Raw genomic sequence first — 15,952 nt, 5'->3', positions numbered from 1 at the left:
AGTGCATTTACTGAACATACATTTCAGTATGCCAACATTTCAGATTTTAAAATCATTCTTCAACTAGTATTATGAAGTTTTCTAATTTACTGAGATAACGACTTTTGAGTTTTCATTGTCTGTAAGCCATAATCATCGACATTAACAGAAATAAACACTTGAAATAGATCACTCTGTTTGTAATGATTCTATATAATATGAGTTTCACTTTTTGTATTGAAGAACTGAATTAAATTAACTTTTTGATGATATTCTAATTTTGTGAAAAGCGTCTGTATGTCCTCTTTCTGGATATCACTTTTGGATTTTAATTTTTCTCTATGACAATTAGGGTTTTATCATATAAATGATGCCTGAACCCAGTGACCACTAATTTTTCCAGTCAGGCAGTCTATTGCCTTGGTACAAATCCACAATAAAGAAGTAGAAGCTGACAGCATTCCAGCTGAGTAATCTTCATTATGTCAGTGATAATGTGCTAATCTCAAATGACTTGAAAATGTCCTTTATTTAAACCGAAACATCAGTTTCACTGGTATTTGGCCAACTGAAGATTTCTTAGACAAGAAACCTTAAAATGCAGTGCCATAAGGAACTCCTACAAAACAATCACATTTTATTTAAGATATATTTAAAAGTCCAAATACAGAGCTCTAGTTAGGAACTCAAAAAGGCCTTGAAGTCCACGAATGACAACAGTGGTGGATGATCACAGAATCATTTTCATGGTGAAGAAAAAATCCCTTCATAACGTCCACCCAAGTGAAGAACAGTCTCTAAGAAGTACATGTTCAATGTCTAAGTCTACCATAAAGAGAAGACGTCATGAGAGCAAATACAGAGACTTCACCACAAGTTGCAAACCATTAATCAGCCTTAAAAATAGAAAAGCCAGATTAGACTTTGCTAGAAAAAAACATCTATAGAAGCCAGCCCAGATATGGAAAAGCATTTTTTGGACAGATTCAATGGATCTTCCGGTACCAGAATAATAGGAAGAAGAAAGTATGGGGAAGGTTTGGAATGGCTCATGATCCAAAGTATACCACATCCTCTTTAAAAACATGATGAGGGCAGTGGGTTAGCATAGGAATGCATAGCTTCCACTAGCAATGGGTTGCTAGGGCTTATTAATAATGTGACTGAAGACAGAAGCAGCCAGATGAATTCTGAAGTGAACAGGGCTATATTTTGTGCTCAGATTCAACTAAACGCTGCAAGGGTATTTGGACGGCGCTTCACAGTACAGATGAACAATGATCCAAAACATACTGCAAAAGCAACCCAGGAGTTTTTTAAGGCAAAGACTTGGAATATTTGGGATTACACATTCTTAAGACAGGCAGACACACCCACAAACAAGCCCTCCTTCACACATGTATGACTGAAAGCCAGCTGCGTCTGGAAGCGATAAAGTTGACTTTCTCCCATGAGCCACGCTTTCGGTATAGCACCCAAGCACCTTTTTAGCAGTATTGGTCACAGATTTAATGCCATATCTGCAGATTAATAACATTATCCAACTTGATAGGTTACCTTTTAATTGGTCACTGTAGTTTCAACAATTTTGGCTTAAATCAATAGTGCAACCAAATATAAGAGAATTTATCATATATTTTACAAGAGAAATATGCCTATTTTTCCACGTATAAGTCTATTTTTTTCATGCTCGTGTCCCATGAATTCATCTCTAAAAAAACAGCTATAATCTATGTTAGTTGAAACAAGGCAGACTGCTGTCTCACTGAGGTGTCAGATTACAACTGCCTATTGAAGTCTATGGAATGGGGAACGGTCAGGAGAATGAGCAGAGGCACACACAGACTATTGCTGCTTTTTCTCATGAATATGTAGAATTGCCTTTTAACTACCTGCTCTTTAGAGTGCAGGGTATGCATCAAATGTTAGATAAAGGTCAACTACTGGGTCCCCCGGAAGAACAGAGATCTTCTATCCTCAGTTCTGGAAGTTGTATCCATACTAAATGCAGAGTTGGCTATGTGTGTCCTTTGTTATACCGTTGTACTTCTTGGTACGTTGTAGCTATAATTTCCTGGTATTCCATGGATAATGGGTAAATATCTAGCATGAATGAGTATACTAGTGTTATCAGCACAGGCATTTGAAAATGTTTCTGACATTTCAGCTTTAGAGTTTGGCTTTTAGCATTCTTGTACAGAGGAGCAGCTCAGGGTTGTGAGCAGGTGTTTGCATACACTGCAGCCAAGAAATAGTGAGTCACTAATATCCATGTCCTGTCCTAGAAGACGTTCTACTTCCTATACATGTCCCGGGAAAGGTTAGCTCAGAATATTAAGATGCAGTTTTGACCATAAAATACATTTTAGTATGTCATGATTCTGCATCTAGATTGTCAAGTGAAACTCTGCTTAACTTAAATGGTTTTTAGATAGAATTATAATTAAACTTTTAGAATATTCTTGCATTGTCTAACATTTTATTAGCAATTTAAAAGAAACTCCATAATAAAGCCATCCATACTCATTGATGACCATTTTATCAAAACCACTTCTAAGCTGCAGAGTGAGAAACCTCCTCCTTTACCAAGGGTAAACTTTCTTTTGCGTAGACTTTGAGGATACCCCTGCTAGGGGCATGCATGGATGGGATGCATTCTTATTTGTATTTCTGTGTATAATAGTAACTGGTTACACAACAGGAGCCCCAAGACTAAAAATAAGTAATAAAAGTAATCAGGCGATAATTAGGCCCCCATTGTTAGTCATGTTCGTGAAGTAGTCTTGTAGAAATATTGCAAAGAACACCGTTTGAAAGGAGTCTGTCAGTCCAAACTGATAGCATGAACTAAACACAGCCTTGTAGGGGATATAGTCCCTATAAAATAGAAAAACTGAAGTTTAATCAGTTATGCTAATTAGGGTGCTTGGTGCACCCTTAGTGTGGCCAAGAGGCTCCATGCTCCGTGCACCGTTCCATGTACTGGTTTTGTATACCCAGCCTCCCTCACTGGTGATTGTGCTGGCTTATCTGAGCTTTAGAACAAAATAGAAGAGAAAATCCAGCTTCCAAAAATATCCAATTTATTAAAGTTAAAATCCAAGGTCCAAAAACATGGTTCACAGGAGAGGAGATAGCAGCATGCTACGCGTTTCGAACACTAGGTTCTTTTTCAAAGCTGCCTACTATGCACCAGAATGAGGTTTAAATAGCAACTGTGACCAATCACAGTGAATTAATCCACACCTGATACATCAGTAATTAATACAATAAAAACGCAATGATATTGCAAAAGAGAAAAACAAAGAAAATATATAATACAGACATATAAACAACATATAATATAACTAAACAGCATTGATCTCTCAGTAATGAAACATGATTTCCTTGCGAGCATTTAAACCCATGGGATAGCAAGTGTTAAGGCAAAACATCCAGTAGGCTTCACGCGTCATTAAGCATCTTTTCAGATCTCCTCCTCTGGCTGTTATCAGAAGCTTTTCAATGCCGACAACCCGAAGGAATGCAGTATCTCTTTGATGACTGATAATAAAATGCTTAGAGGCGTGAGACATAGAGCGATTATTATTAGTAGAAACAACAATGTCAGTGATATGTTCAGAAATACGCGTCTTTAACATGCGAGTAGTGCAACCTATATAGCTTAAATTACATTTAATGCATGTTATCATATAAACTACATTCTTACTATTGCAGTTAATAAATTGCTGAATTTTGTGTTCTTGTCTGTTACTACTATCAGTAAAGGAATGCATAACAGTGGAATGCGCACATGTGCGACATTTAGAAGCACCACAATGATAAAAGCCTTTATGATGTAACCATGTGTGGGAGACCTTGCTAGATTTAAATAGGCTGGGTGAAAGAATATCAGACAAAGTAGTAGCCTTTTTTGCAATCACCTGACAGCCTGAAGACAGAATTTTGGAGAGAATCTCATCCTCATAAAGAATAGGAATGTTTTTCAAAATAAGAGATTTGATGTTATTGTATTGAGGACTGTATTTAATGGAGCAGAAATTTTTTGGTTTTGATGCAATTTACTCTTATTTTTAGATAACAGCATGTCACTGCGTTTTTTATGTTGTACTATATTTTTGGCTCTATCCAGAGACCAATTAGAGTAGCCTCTTTTTTCTAATTTTTTACAACACAAATCAGTCTCTTGCTTTAAAATGCTAGCATCACTACAATTTCTGGTTATTCTAGTCAGCTCACCCACTGGTATGGACTTTATTGTATGTCCAGGATGACTGCTGGACGCATGTAAAATACTATTACCAGATAAAGGTTTATGAAATGTGGAAGTGGCAATACCAGAGCCAACAGTACTATGCAGCATCAAGTCCAAAAAGGAAATCATGTGTGAATTATGGCTGCATGTAAAACAAAGATTAAATTCATTAGAATTGAGATAACTGAGGAACTCCGGTATGGTAGATTCATCGCCACTCCATATGAGGAGCAAATCATCGATATATCTACCATACCAGAATATGTCCATCAAAAATGGATTACGATCCGAATAAAGAAATAATTCCTCCCAGTATGACATTACCAAATTAGCAACGGATGGTGAATGTTTGCCTCCCATAGAAACTCCTTTACATTGGAGAAAAAACTGCTGATCAAAGAAAAAATAATTGTGAGTCATTAAAAAAACAATAACCTGCAAGATATAATTGCACAAATCAATGGTGTAATTACTGTACTTATGCACATGAAATTCAAGTGCTTGAATAACAATATTTTGTGGAATGCAGGTGTACAGAGAGATGACATCACAACTTATCCATTGAAATCCATCACACCATACAATATTAGAGAGCTGATGTAAAACATCTCTCGAATCTCTCAAAAATCCTGGAACTCTCGTAACCAATGGCTGTAAGAGGGAATCTACCCATTGACTAAGATGTTCTGTTAGAGAGCTCATCCCTGATAATATAGGGCGCATTGGTGGAGGTGTAACACCTTTATGTACCTTGGGTAAGCCATATATTGTAGGTATAATGGGGCAATCAACCTTTAGGTATTCAGCATGTGTTCTAGTAAGAACACCCAGAGCTGCACCATCATCAATCAAACTGAACAATTCCTTTTTGTAAGAAGATGTAGGATCTGAGAGTAATTTTCTATACGTGGTGCTGTCATTTAGGAGATCATTCATTTGTTCTTTGTAGACCAATGTGTCCATCACCACAATTAGGCCACCTTTGTCTGCCTTTTTTATAGTGATCTCGTCCATTTTTTTAATTTCATGGAGAGCTCTGCTTCCAATTTAAATTACCTTTGTGAGTTTCTTGCTGGACATATGTATCCAAAGATCTTAAATCTCGTTCCATGACAGCCTGGAATCTGTCCATGCAGTCTACCCTCGAATGAATGGGGTAGAATGATGGATTTTTTGTTATGAATTGATCAGCTTGATTTACATCGCGATTCAAAGATACATTAGAACCATTCAATTCGTTCAAGTTCATCAAAAGACATTGTTCATTAAATGTGAGATCACAGAATTCATTTATAACAACAGAAGTGTCCGCAGTGACAGTTGATTCCTGTTTAAAAAAATGTCTTTTAACTGTCAAATTGCGAATAAATCTATTAATGTCCATCAATGTATGAAATAAATCAAATCGTTGATCCGGTGCATATTTAAGTCCCAAAGACAACACTTGCAATTGTTCAACTGAAAGATCACAGCTGGAAATATTTAAAATATTAGAAAAATCACCTGAAAAAGATGTTACTTTCTGTTGCGGGTAGCCATGCGGAAGTTTCCTGCGATGTTTACGGCCCCCGCACCTCTTGCGTTTTTTGAATTAATTCTTTTTGGTCTACGGTAGTAAGTGTTGATGTTGTCCATACTTTGATTGATGTTTGCGTCACCACCAGTTTCAATAGACCCATTATCCATAGAATCCATGTCTGAGGAACTGAAAGAGACTCGGCGCTCAGATGTATCAGAGGAATTAGTACGTTTCAGGATAGGGCGAGGGCTTTTATATGCTTTCTGCCACCTGCCCCATTCATATACCTGATTATTTTGATAGTCACTTAAGTCACGTTGAAATTTATTTTTCTTGCGGCTCATAATTAAATCCTCTGATTTCAATAGAGACGTTTTAATATTTTTTAATTCCTCATTATATTTATTGATATCTTTCTTTTCAAGACTAGTTTTAATGTCATTAATTTCTGACTGAATGTTTTTCAGCTTAATGTCCTCATATTTCATAATTAATTGCATTAATTTAGTCGAGCAATTACTTAGGATCATATTCCATTCATCCACAAACTGCTGTGAATATATGGTGGTGGGAATTTTTTTAATGCGCAATCCTCTTGGGATCATGTCTTTTTGCACATAATTGTCCAATGTAGTAAAATCCCACCACACTTTCATTTCATTTATCATGAGTTTTTCCAGTTTGTTAACGTCTGTGCTGAAGAGGTCTGACTCAGACCTATCAGTTGTGGAAGAAAGATCCATTGAAAACAGCTGAGCAGCCTTACAAGCTCTTTCTGGACTTTCATTCATTTTAAAAATATATATCAAAAAACCCACAAACAAAAATATCTGAGCTTTCTCTGTAGAGAGTGGATCCTAGGGTGTTTCTTTATATAACGCTGCGGAATCCGCACAAAGAATTGACATGCTGCGGAAAATAAACCGCTGCGTTTCCGCGTGAAATTTTCCGCAGCATCTGCACAGCGGATTTTGTTTTCCATAGGTTTACATGGTACTGTACACCGCATGGAAAACTGCTGCGGATCCGCAGCCAAATCTGCAACGTGTGCATATACCCTTACACCTAAGGCCACATTCAAACATTCTGTATTCGGTCAGTATTTTACCTCAGTATTTGTCAGCCAAAACCAGGAGAGGGTGATAAATAAAGTGGTGGCGTGTTTCTATTATACTTTTCCTCTTGATTGTTCCTCTCCTGATTTTGGTTTGCAAATACTGAGGTAAAAAAAACTCTCCAAATACTGATTATGGAATGAAATGGTTAGGTGGAAGGCGGCCCTGTGTGACCCCAGGTCTTCCATACCTTAGGCTGTGTGCACACTTTGTGGATTTTTATCCTTTTCCGTAGCGCTTTTGGACACGCAGAATTGCATCAAATCCACAGTGTAGTACAGTAACAATGATAGTCAATGGGAATTTGAGAATTGCTGTGCCCATGCTGCGGAAAAATCTGCGTGGTTTGCTGTGTTTTTTTTCCGCAGCATGTCAATTCTTTGTGCGGAAACGCAGCGTTTCTGCACCCATTGACTATACATTGAGTTAGGCAAATCCGCACATCAAAAAACGCATGACAACGCATGACAATCTGCAAGAAATCTGCAAGTAATCCACAAGAAATCCGCATCAATTCCGCATTAAATCCGCAAGCATTTTGGCCTGCGATTTCTGCCAAGAGATGCAGATTCTGTGCAGAAAATTCGGCAGGCCAATCCACAACGTGTGCACATACCTTAATATACTGTGAAGGTCCCATAAAAGTGGATATACACCTATAAAGGTACCTTCACACTGAACAACATTACAACGATAAAGATAACGATCCGTGACGTTGCAGTGTCCTGGCTAGCGATATCGTTGTGTTTGACACGCAGCAGCGATCTGGATCCTGCTGTGACATCACTGGTCGGAACTAGAAGGCCAGAACTTTATTTCGTTGCTGGATCACCCGCTGACATCGCTGAATCGGCGTGTGTGACGCCGATCCAGCGATGTGTTCACTGGTAACCAGGGTAAATATCGGGTTACTAAGCGCATGGCTGCACTTAGTAACCCAATGTTTACCCTGGTTACCATTGTAAATGTAAAGCAGAGCACAGCGGTGACATCACCGCTCTGCTTTACGGCCGGTGCTTACACAGGATGCAGAAGGAGTGCAGGGAAGCGGACGCCGGGGACGTGACAGGCACCGGAATGTGAGTATGTGTTTTTTTTACATTTACAATGGTAACCAGGGTAAACATCGGGTTACTAAGCGCGGCCCTGCGCTTAGTAACCCGATGTTTACCCTGGTTACCCGGGGACTTCGGCATCGTTGGTCGCTGGAGAGCTGTCTGTGTGACAGCTCTCCAGCGACCACACAAGGACTTTCCAACGATCACGGCCAGGTCGTATCGCTGGTCGTGATCGTTGGAAAGTTGCTGAGTGTGACGGTACCTTAAGCCATGACATCTAAAACCTTTTATCTAAATGTTCGCATAAGTAACTAAGTTAGGACTTGTGTCTACATGGTGCTGAAATATGATCCATGTAAAGATAGCCAGTGCTAAAACCTTATCATAGTGAAAAGCACAAGTGTTAAGCGTCTATAATAAAGTGCAGGCTATAGGCACTGCTGTTTTTTGTGGGGGGGTTTTGGGGGGTCGTTGTATAGCTGTTCGCTTATTTGATTGTTTATTTCGCACATATGAAAACTATATATGTCACAGTCTGTAATTTGTGCTATGAATGTAGTGCTGGGCAGGCCTTTCTCCAACACGCTGCACTTGGGGACTTATGTATAGGTTTTTACAGTACTTTGGCATCTTGTTAAGCTGGAATGATACAAGCAAGTTAATTTTTGTAAAAGGAAATAACTTTTCATCTCCAAGTAAAAGTGACATTTTCCATATCTTTTGATCAGATTTTCTGAACACAGAGAGAATTATTGTGCGCACTGTATCCTCGTATTCTGCTTCTCAACTTCCGTTACTGACCTTTATGCTCCAATTCTCACTGTTCCTTATCCACACAACAATGGTTCTCCTCAGTTCTGTGTTTGCATCCCATTCCCATGGTAATGCACTTCCAGATTGTTATCTCACTGCTTACTAGTTCAAGTATCTAAAGGCCCCGTCACACATAGCGACGCTGCAGCGATACCGACAACGATCCGGATCGCTGCAGCGTCGCTGTTTGGTTGCTGGAGAGCTGTCACACAGACAGCTCTCCAGCGACCAACGATCCCGAGGTCCCCGGTAACCAGGGTAAACATCGGGTAACTAAGCGCAGGGCCGCACTTAGTAACCCGATGTTTACCCTGGTTACCATCGTTAAAGTAAAAAAAACAAACGCTACATACTTACCTACCGCTGTCTGTCCTCGGCGCTCTGCTTCTCTGGTCTGGCTGTGAGCACAGCGGCCGGAAAGCAGAGCGGTGACGTCACCGCTCTGCTTTCCGGCTGACCGGCGCTCACAGCCAGACCAGAGAAGCAGAGCGCCGAGGACAGACAGCGGTAGGTAAGTATGTAGCGTTTGTTTTTTTTACTTTAACGATGGTAACCAGGGTAAACATCGGGTTACTAAGCGCGGCCCTGCGCTTAGTTACCCGATGTTTACCCTGGTTACCAGCGAAGACATCGCTGAATCGGCGTCACACACGCCGATTCAGCGATGTCAGCGGGACCTCAACGATCAAAAAATGGCCCAGGCCATTCCGACACGACCAGCGATCTCACAGCAGGGGCCTGATCGCTGGTACGTGTCACACATAGGCTACGTTCACATTAGCGTTTCGCTAATGTGCGTTGCTGTTGCGTCGGCGACGCAGCGGCGACGCAGCGGCGACGCGCCCCTATGTTTAACATGGGGGACGCATGCGTTTTTTTGGTAGCGTTTTCCGACATGTGCGTCGTTTTCGACGCTAGCGTCGGACGCAAGAAAATGCAACAAGTTGCATTTTTCGTGCGTCCGATTTTCGTCAAAAAACGACGCACGCGTCGCGCGTTGTGTCGCCGTTGCGTCGCCGACGCACCGGCGCGCAACGCTAATGTGAACGTAGCCATAGCGAGATCGCTACTGAGATCGCTGTTGCGTCACAAAACTTGTGACTCAGCAGCGATCTCGCTAGCGATCTCGCTATGTGTGACGGGGCCTTAAGTCATGCACCTTCCATTTTCTGCTTTATGAAATCATGATCTCACCCTGTTATACAGAACATACCCGGACATCTGCTGCCTTACTGATCAGAATGCTAGGTTATACTTCTGGTAATTCACAACATTGGCATGAATTATAACAATGTCATGCACCATTGTACCATATACGACCTTGCCCTCTCGATTTATGTTGTAAGGATTTTTAGGAACAGTTATGCAAAGACATTTTAGATTTTATTTATTCTTTGTAAATAAATTACTTTTATTTTTGTTTTTTACTACTGCTTCAGCAAACTGTTGCTTATTAGAGGTTTGTCATTACAAGTCTGGTGCTGCAACTACACAGGACCTCAGCACAGTAGGAAAGCTACTGGCCCATTATCATGCATTGATCAATGACTATTTATATCCGTTATTAATGTACCTGCCTGATCATTGCTCTAAGTACGGTATATTAGCAGTGCAATACTAACCTCCTCCAGGATTGCTTCCAAATTCTAAGTTCTGTTTTCCTCCTTACCTTTATTCAATTTTCCGCTTTGTTTCTAATGGCAGATCGGTAGCAGTTGGAAAGTAGAGTTAGTTATGATAGCTATGAAACAGCCACTGTAAAACAGCTTTATTTTATGCTTTATTTTGTGTTACCATGTCATTTATTTAACACTTATCTGTTGGTTCTGCAGAGCTGTGGGAAAGCTAGATTCTAACCCTGAAAATAAAAGCCCTGTAACCCAGCTTTCCCAATGCTTTGTGCAATGTAATGTAATGCATTGTGAGAAGAATAGGAAGTCAGTGGTGCATACTGATGGAAGCTCAGCCGGCACAGTACATACCCCACTAGTCCCCCCTAGGGAGGCATAAAAACATCCGGGTGTATCAAAAAGTAAAATAGCATAGTCATCCTGTGCCATGTAGAAATTTTACATTTCTATTACATTTTCATCCAAATGACAGGTTTACTTTAAAGGAGTATTCCCATTTCCAAGATCACATCCCATTATGTAGTAGGTGTAATAATAATATTAGCAAATATTTCAAATTAGAAATGTAGTATAGTTTTTCTGATTGGCTATGTTTTTTACCTCATGTGCAGGTATTGTAGGACCTTAGATATCCATGGTTACGAGTCCACTGATGTAGTGATAGCTAGTTGCTAGTGGTCGTAACCATGGATACCTAGAGTCCTGCAATGCTTGCACATGAGGAAAGACATAGCCTCTCCCCTCTGACTTTTTACATTTTCATGTCTTGAAGATGTGGTGGGTGAGGCAGCTGTGTTCATCCTTAGTTTCAACTTTAAAGTGGAACATCACTTTCACAAAGGTCCAGTTCATATGATTGCAATGTGATTAATGTGGCGTGTTAGATGATAAAATCTGTAGTTCTTTACTTCTAACCATATGTTTCTGATTTCAGGTCTTGCTTGGATCATCAGTGCCTCTTCGTACTTATTGTTAACATGAGAGTGAGAAATCCAGCTCTTTGCTGCTTGTGATTATTACTTCTGGGATGAGTTCCTCCAAGTTCGCTAATAATTGGCACATAAATAACATGGGCAATGCAACGATTATTCCACAATTCTATTCATAACGTCTAGTGAATGAAGAACATCCGCTACTTCCACAGTGGCATCCAGCATATACTCGGAAACGCTTACTGCCATTTTCATTTCATATTATGCGGTATTTATTGTTTTGTTTTTTTGTCCCGTTTTTGCAACAGTTACGCAAACTCTTTGGTATAATTCTTTTCACTACTTTATATCAAAGTGTTAGACATGTCTTTAATATGTTGCTGTTGCTTAAAAAATAAAGCGGCCATTGCAATGCCCATTGATTCAGTACATACAAAATCAAATAAAACCGTCCATTTCATCTTGTCCATTAAGGATTCTTTATATAGGGGTAAAAGTGATGTTTCTTCAGGTTTCTACTGACCTTTATCTGCGGCTCTGTTCTACCTGGTAAAATTAAGATGGCAATTTGTCAAACAGCCATTGCAATATAAAACCAGTGTGCATAGAGCCAATAGAAATGTGTGTTTTGTCAAACTCAGAATATAATTTTGTGGTTTAAATGTATTATTCCGAAACATTTTTGTAGAAACATAAATTTTGTATCTATAAAAATGTTACAAAATAATAATGATGAAACTTAAAGCAACTATAATATAACCATGATTGCCTCTGTTGCTATTGTATATATTGTTTTGCATAGAGATTTTTTTGTGTGTCTCTTTTGCTGGATTTCTTAACCGTAGCATAAATAAAATAATTTTAGCCGCAGCCTCTAAACTGTAGGGCTAACCAGTTACTTCAGTCTGTAGACTATGTTGCATTTAAACAAAAATATATATATTTTTTAATCACTGTAGCCATATAAGGTCTACAACTTCAAAGTTCTTTAGGCCTACCCACATTGTATCTTAACCCCTTAATGACAGCCAATACGTCTTTTAACTGACCTGAGATATAAGAGAATAGCCTCTCCATACAGGTGACAATCCAGCAGCTGTCTGCTGTCCACTATAGCTGACGACTTTCTGTATCAGCCACGATCACTGTTTGCCCCATCCAAAGCTGTTTAACCCCTTAGATGCTGGTGCCCTCAGATCATGATTGTATGATCCTGTTGTTTGCCATGGCAATTCATGACCAAATAGTGGCCTAAAGGTACCTTCACACTGAACAACTTAACAACGATATCGCTAGCGATCCGTAACGTTGCAGCGTCCTGGCTTGCGATATCATTGTGTTTGACACGCAGCAGCGATCTGGATCCTGCTGTGACATCGTTGGTCGGAGCAGAAAGTCCAGAACTTTATTTCGTCGCTGGATCTCCCGCAGACATCGCTGAATCAGCGATGTCTTCACTGGTAACCAGGGTAAACATCGGGTTACTAAGCACAGGGCCGCTCTTAGTAACCCGATGTTTACCCTGGTTACCAGTGTAAATGTAAAAAAAAACAAACACTACATACTTACATTCCGGTGTCTGTCCCCCGGCGTTCTGCTTCCCTGCGTTCTGCTTCCCTGCATTCTGCTTCCCTGCACTGACTGAGCGCCGGCTGGCCATAAAGCACAGCGGTGACGTCACCGCTCTGCTTTACGGCTGGCGCTTACACAGTGCAGGGAAGCAGAACGCGGTGAAGCAGAACGCCGGGGAACAGACACCGGAATGTAAGTATGTAGTGTTTTTTTTTTTTTACATTTACACTGGTAACCAGGGTAAACATCGGGTTACTAAGCGCGGCCCTGTGCTTAGTAACCCGATGTTTACCCTGGTTACCCGGGGACTTCGGCATCGTTGATCGCTGGAGAGCTGTCTGTGTGACAGCTCTCCAGCGACCACACAGCGACGCTGCAGCGATCGGCATCGTTGTCTAGATCGCTGCAGCGTCGCTAAATGTGACGGTACCTTTACACTCTGACTGCTGTAGTAATCTGTTCACAAGTTAGAGACATTTAGGTGGTAAAAATACACATTTTCATTTCTGTCATGCCACTTTGCATTAATTCCTGTAAAGCACCTGAAAGGTTAATAAACTACCTGACTTCAGTTTTCAATATGTCAGGGGGTACTGTTTTTAAAATAGTATCATGTTTGGGGGTTTCCCAATATGTGAGACCCCTAAAGTCACTTCAAACAAGGATAAGTCCCTAAAAAATTTTTTTGTAAATTTCCTTGAAAAAAATGAAAAATTGCCGCTACATTTTTAAACCTCCTAAAATGCTAACAAAATAAAATAACATTTTACAAATGGTCCTGATGTAAAGCAGATATGTGGGAAATGTTATTTATTAATGGTTTGCTGTGGTATGACCATCCGGATTAAAGGGATAATCATTCAAATTTAGAAAATTGCAAATTTTTTAACATTTTTCTCAAATTTTTTATATTTTTTATAAATAAACACAAAACATATTGACCTAAATTTACCATTAGCATAAAGTATAATGAGTCATGAAAAAACAATCTCAAAATCACTGGGATTTGTTGAAGGGTTGCAGAGTTATTACCACATAAAGTGACACTGGTCAGATTTCAAAAATTTGGCTCCGTCACTAAGGGGTTAAACAGTGAGTTGTAAATTGTGTTGGAAAAATGAGAAATCGCTGGTCAAGCTTTTAACCCTTATACCTTCCTAACTTAAAAAAATGATGTTTCAAAAATTGTGCTGATGTAAACATAGACATGTGGGAAATGTTATCTATTAACTATTTTGTGTGGGATATCTTTCTGATTTAACCTCTTAGGCCGCTAAGGGTACTTATTCCCTCATCACAGTTTTAAAACGGCTATTGGGAATAAGGCTGTAACACCCCCCCCCCCACACACGCAGAGTTGGAGCAGAGACCCCGCAGAACGTGATCAGGGCCGCAGTCTGATCACAAAAAGTGTGCTGTTGTTTCGATGTACATATACATATATACGTGTCAGAGGAGAGAAATGATGCCCCCTGAGACCCACAGTTACCTCCGCCATCCCCCTGTCCCTCCTGATCAGTCCCCCGCCCGATGTCATCTTCCTGGAAACAAAAAATGGTGGTCTCCTGTGGCGTGCGCAGGCTGAGATCTGCTGGCCGGTACCCAGCAACAATAGGAAGTTTTTCCTATTGGTTCCTTTTGATCACAATGATAGACCTGATCAAAATAAATAAATAGTCAATCAAACCACCCGTTGTCACCCCCTTAGTTAGATAAAAAATGATAAAATATATATACAGTACAGACCAAAAGTTTGGACACACCTCATTTAAAGATTTTTCTGCATTTTCATGACTATGAAAATTGTACATTCACACTGAAGGCATCAAATCTATGAATTAGCACATGTGTAATTATATACTTAAAAGTGTGAAACAGCTGAAACTACCTCTTGAAGCTCATCAAGAAAATGCCAAGAGTGTGCAAAGCAGTCATCAAAGCAAACGGTGGCTACTTTGAAGAACCTAGAATATAAGACATAATTTCAGTTGTTTCACACTTTTTTGTTAAGTATATAATTCCACATGTGTTAATTCATAGTTTTGATGCCTTCGGTGTGAATGTACAATTTTCATAGTTATGAAAATACAGAAAAATCTTTACATTAGAAGGTGTGTCCAAACTTTTGGTCTGTACTGTATATATTTATATATATATTTTCTTTCATTCTTTGCAGTTGGCCTAGGGTTGGGGTTGGGGCTATGTTAGGGTTAGGGCTATGTTAGGGTTAGGGGTGTGTTAGGTTTGGGGTTGGAATTGTTTTTTTTTTTTCCAAAAGTAAAATAAAAAACAAACAAACGATATGACGTTTTGGTTTTGAGCACAAGAGTTTGCTACTCGAGTTTGCATCAGGTGCTTGGGTATGCACAGAGAATTGCAGATCCCCCATGTTTTTTTATGGGGGGTCTAACAGCTGCAAAACATGTAGGGCAGTCACCCATGATATTCAGTACATATCCAAGCACCCAATGCAAACTTGAGTTGCGAGAACTTGCACTCAACAGTAATGATTAGATAAAATATAATGGTGTGCACTCAGTTTAGAAGAGCAAGGTGCTGGTGTAATAGACTGTAAAAATACCTGACAATATGAAATATTTGAATACACCGCACACTCTATGGGTAATTATATGCAAAATATAGGGTTTTATTCACATAACATCAGTAAGGGAGCAGAAACCATTTTATATATACAGTGAGCGACCAAAATATTTTGACGTTTCAACCCTCCCGAGTCTTAGGGTACCGTCACACTATACGATTTACCTACGATCACGACCAGCGATATGACCTGGCCGTGATCGTAGGTAAATCGTAGTGTGGTCGCTGGGGAGCTGTCACACAGACAGCTCTCCAGCGACCAACGATGCCGAGGTCCCCGGGTAACCAGGATAAACATCGGGTAACTAAGCGCAGGACCGCGCTTAGTTACCCGATGTTTACCCTGGTTACAAGTGTAAAACTAAAAAAAAACAAACAGCACATACTTACATCTGGTGTCCGTCACGTCCCTTGCAGTCTCTGCTTCCCGCACTGTGACTGCCGGCCGTAAAGTGAAAGTGAAAGCACAGCCGCTGT

The 15,952-nt window shown here is 39.9% G+C and overlaps 1 protein-coding gene across 1 annotated transcript in view; it reads left to right on the top strand.

The window, feature by feature from the left end:
* Positions 1–11,771, top strand: part of LOC138674521 (store-operated calcium entry regulator STIMATE-like) — a 123,701-nt gene extending 111,930 nt beyond the window's left edge. Inside the window, exon 11 of the mRNA XM_069762347.1 lies at positions 11,305–11,771. Coding sequence (XP_069618448.1) covers positions 11,305–11,346 — 42 coding nt within the window. The 3' untranslated portion in view covers positions 11,347–11,771. The remainder of the gene's footprint in view (positions 1–11,304) is intronic.
* Positions 11,772–15,952: the final 4,181 nt, after the last annotated feature.

This window comes from Ranitomeya imitator, chromosome 4 (assembly GCF_032444005.1).
Source record: "Ranitomeya imitator isolate aRanImi1 chromosome 4, aRanImi1.pri, whole genome shotgun sequence".
Taxonomy (NCBI): domain Eukaryota; kingdom Metazoa; phylum Chordata; class Amphibia; order Anura; family Dendrobatidae; genus Ranitomeya; species Ranitomeya imitator.
This window is presented reverse-complemented; position numbering and strand designations above follow the sequence as displayed.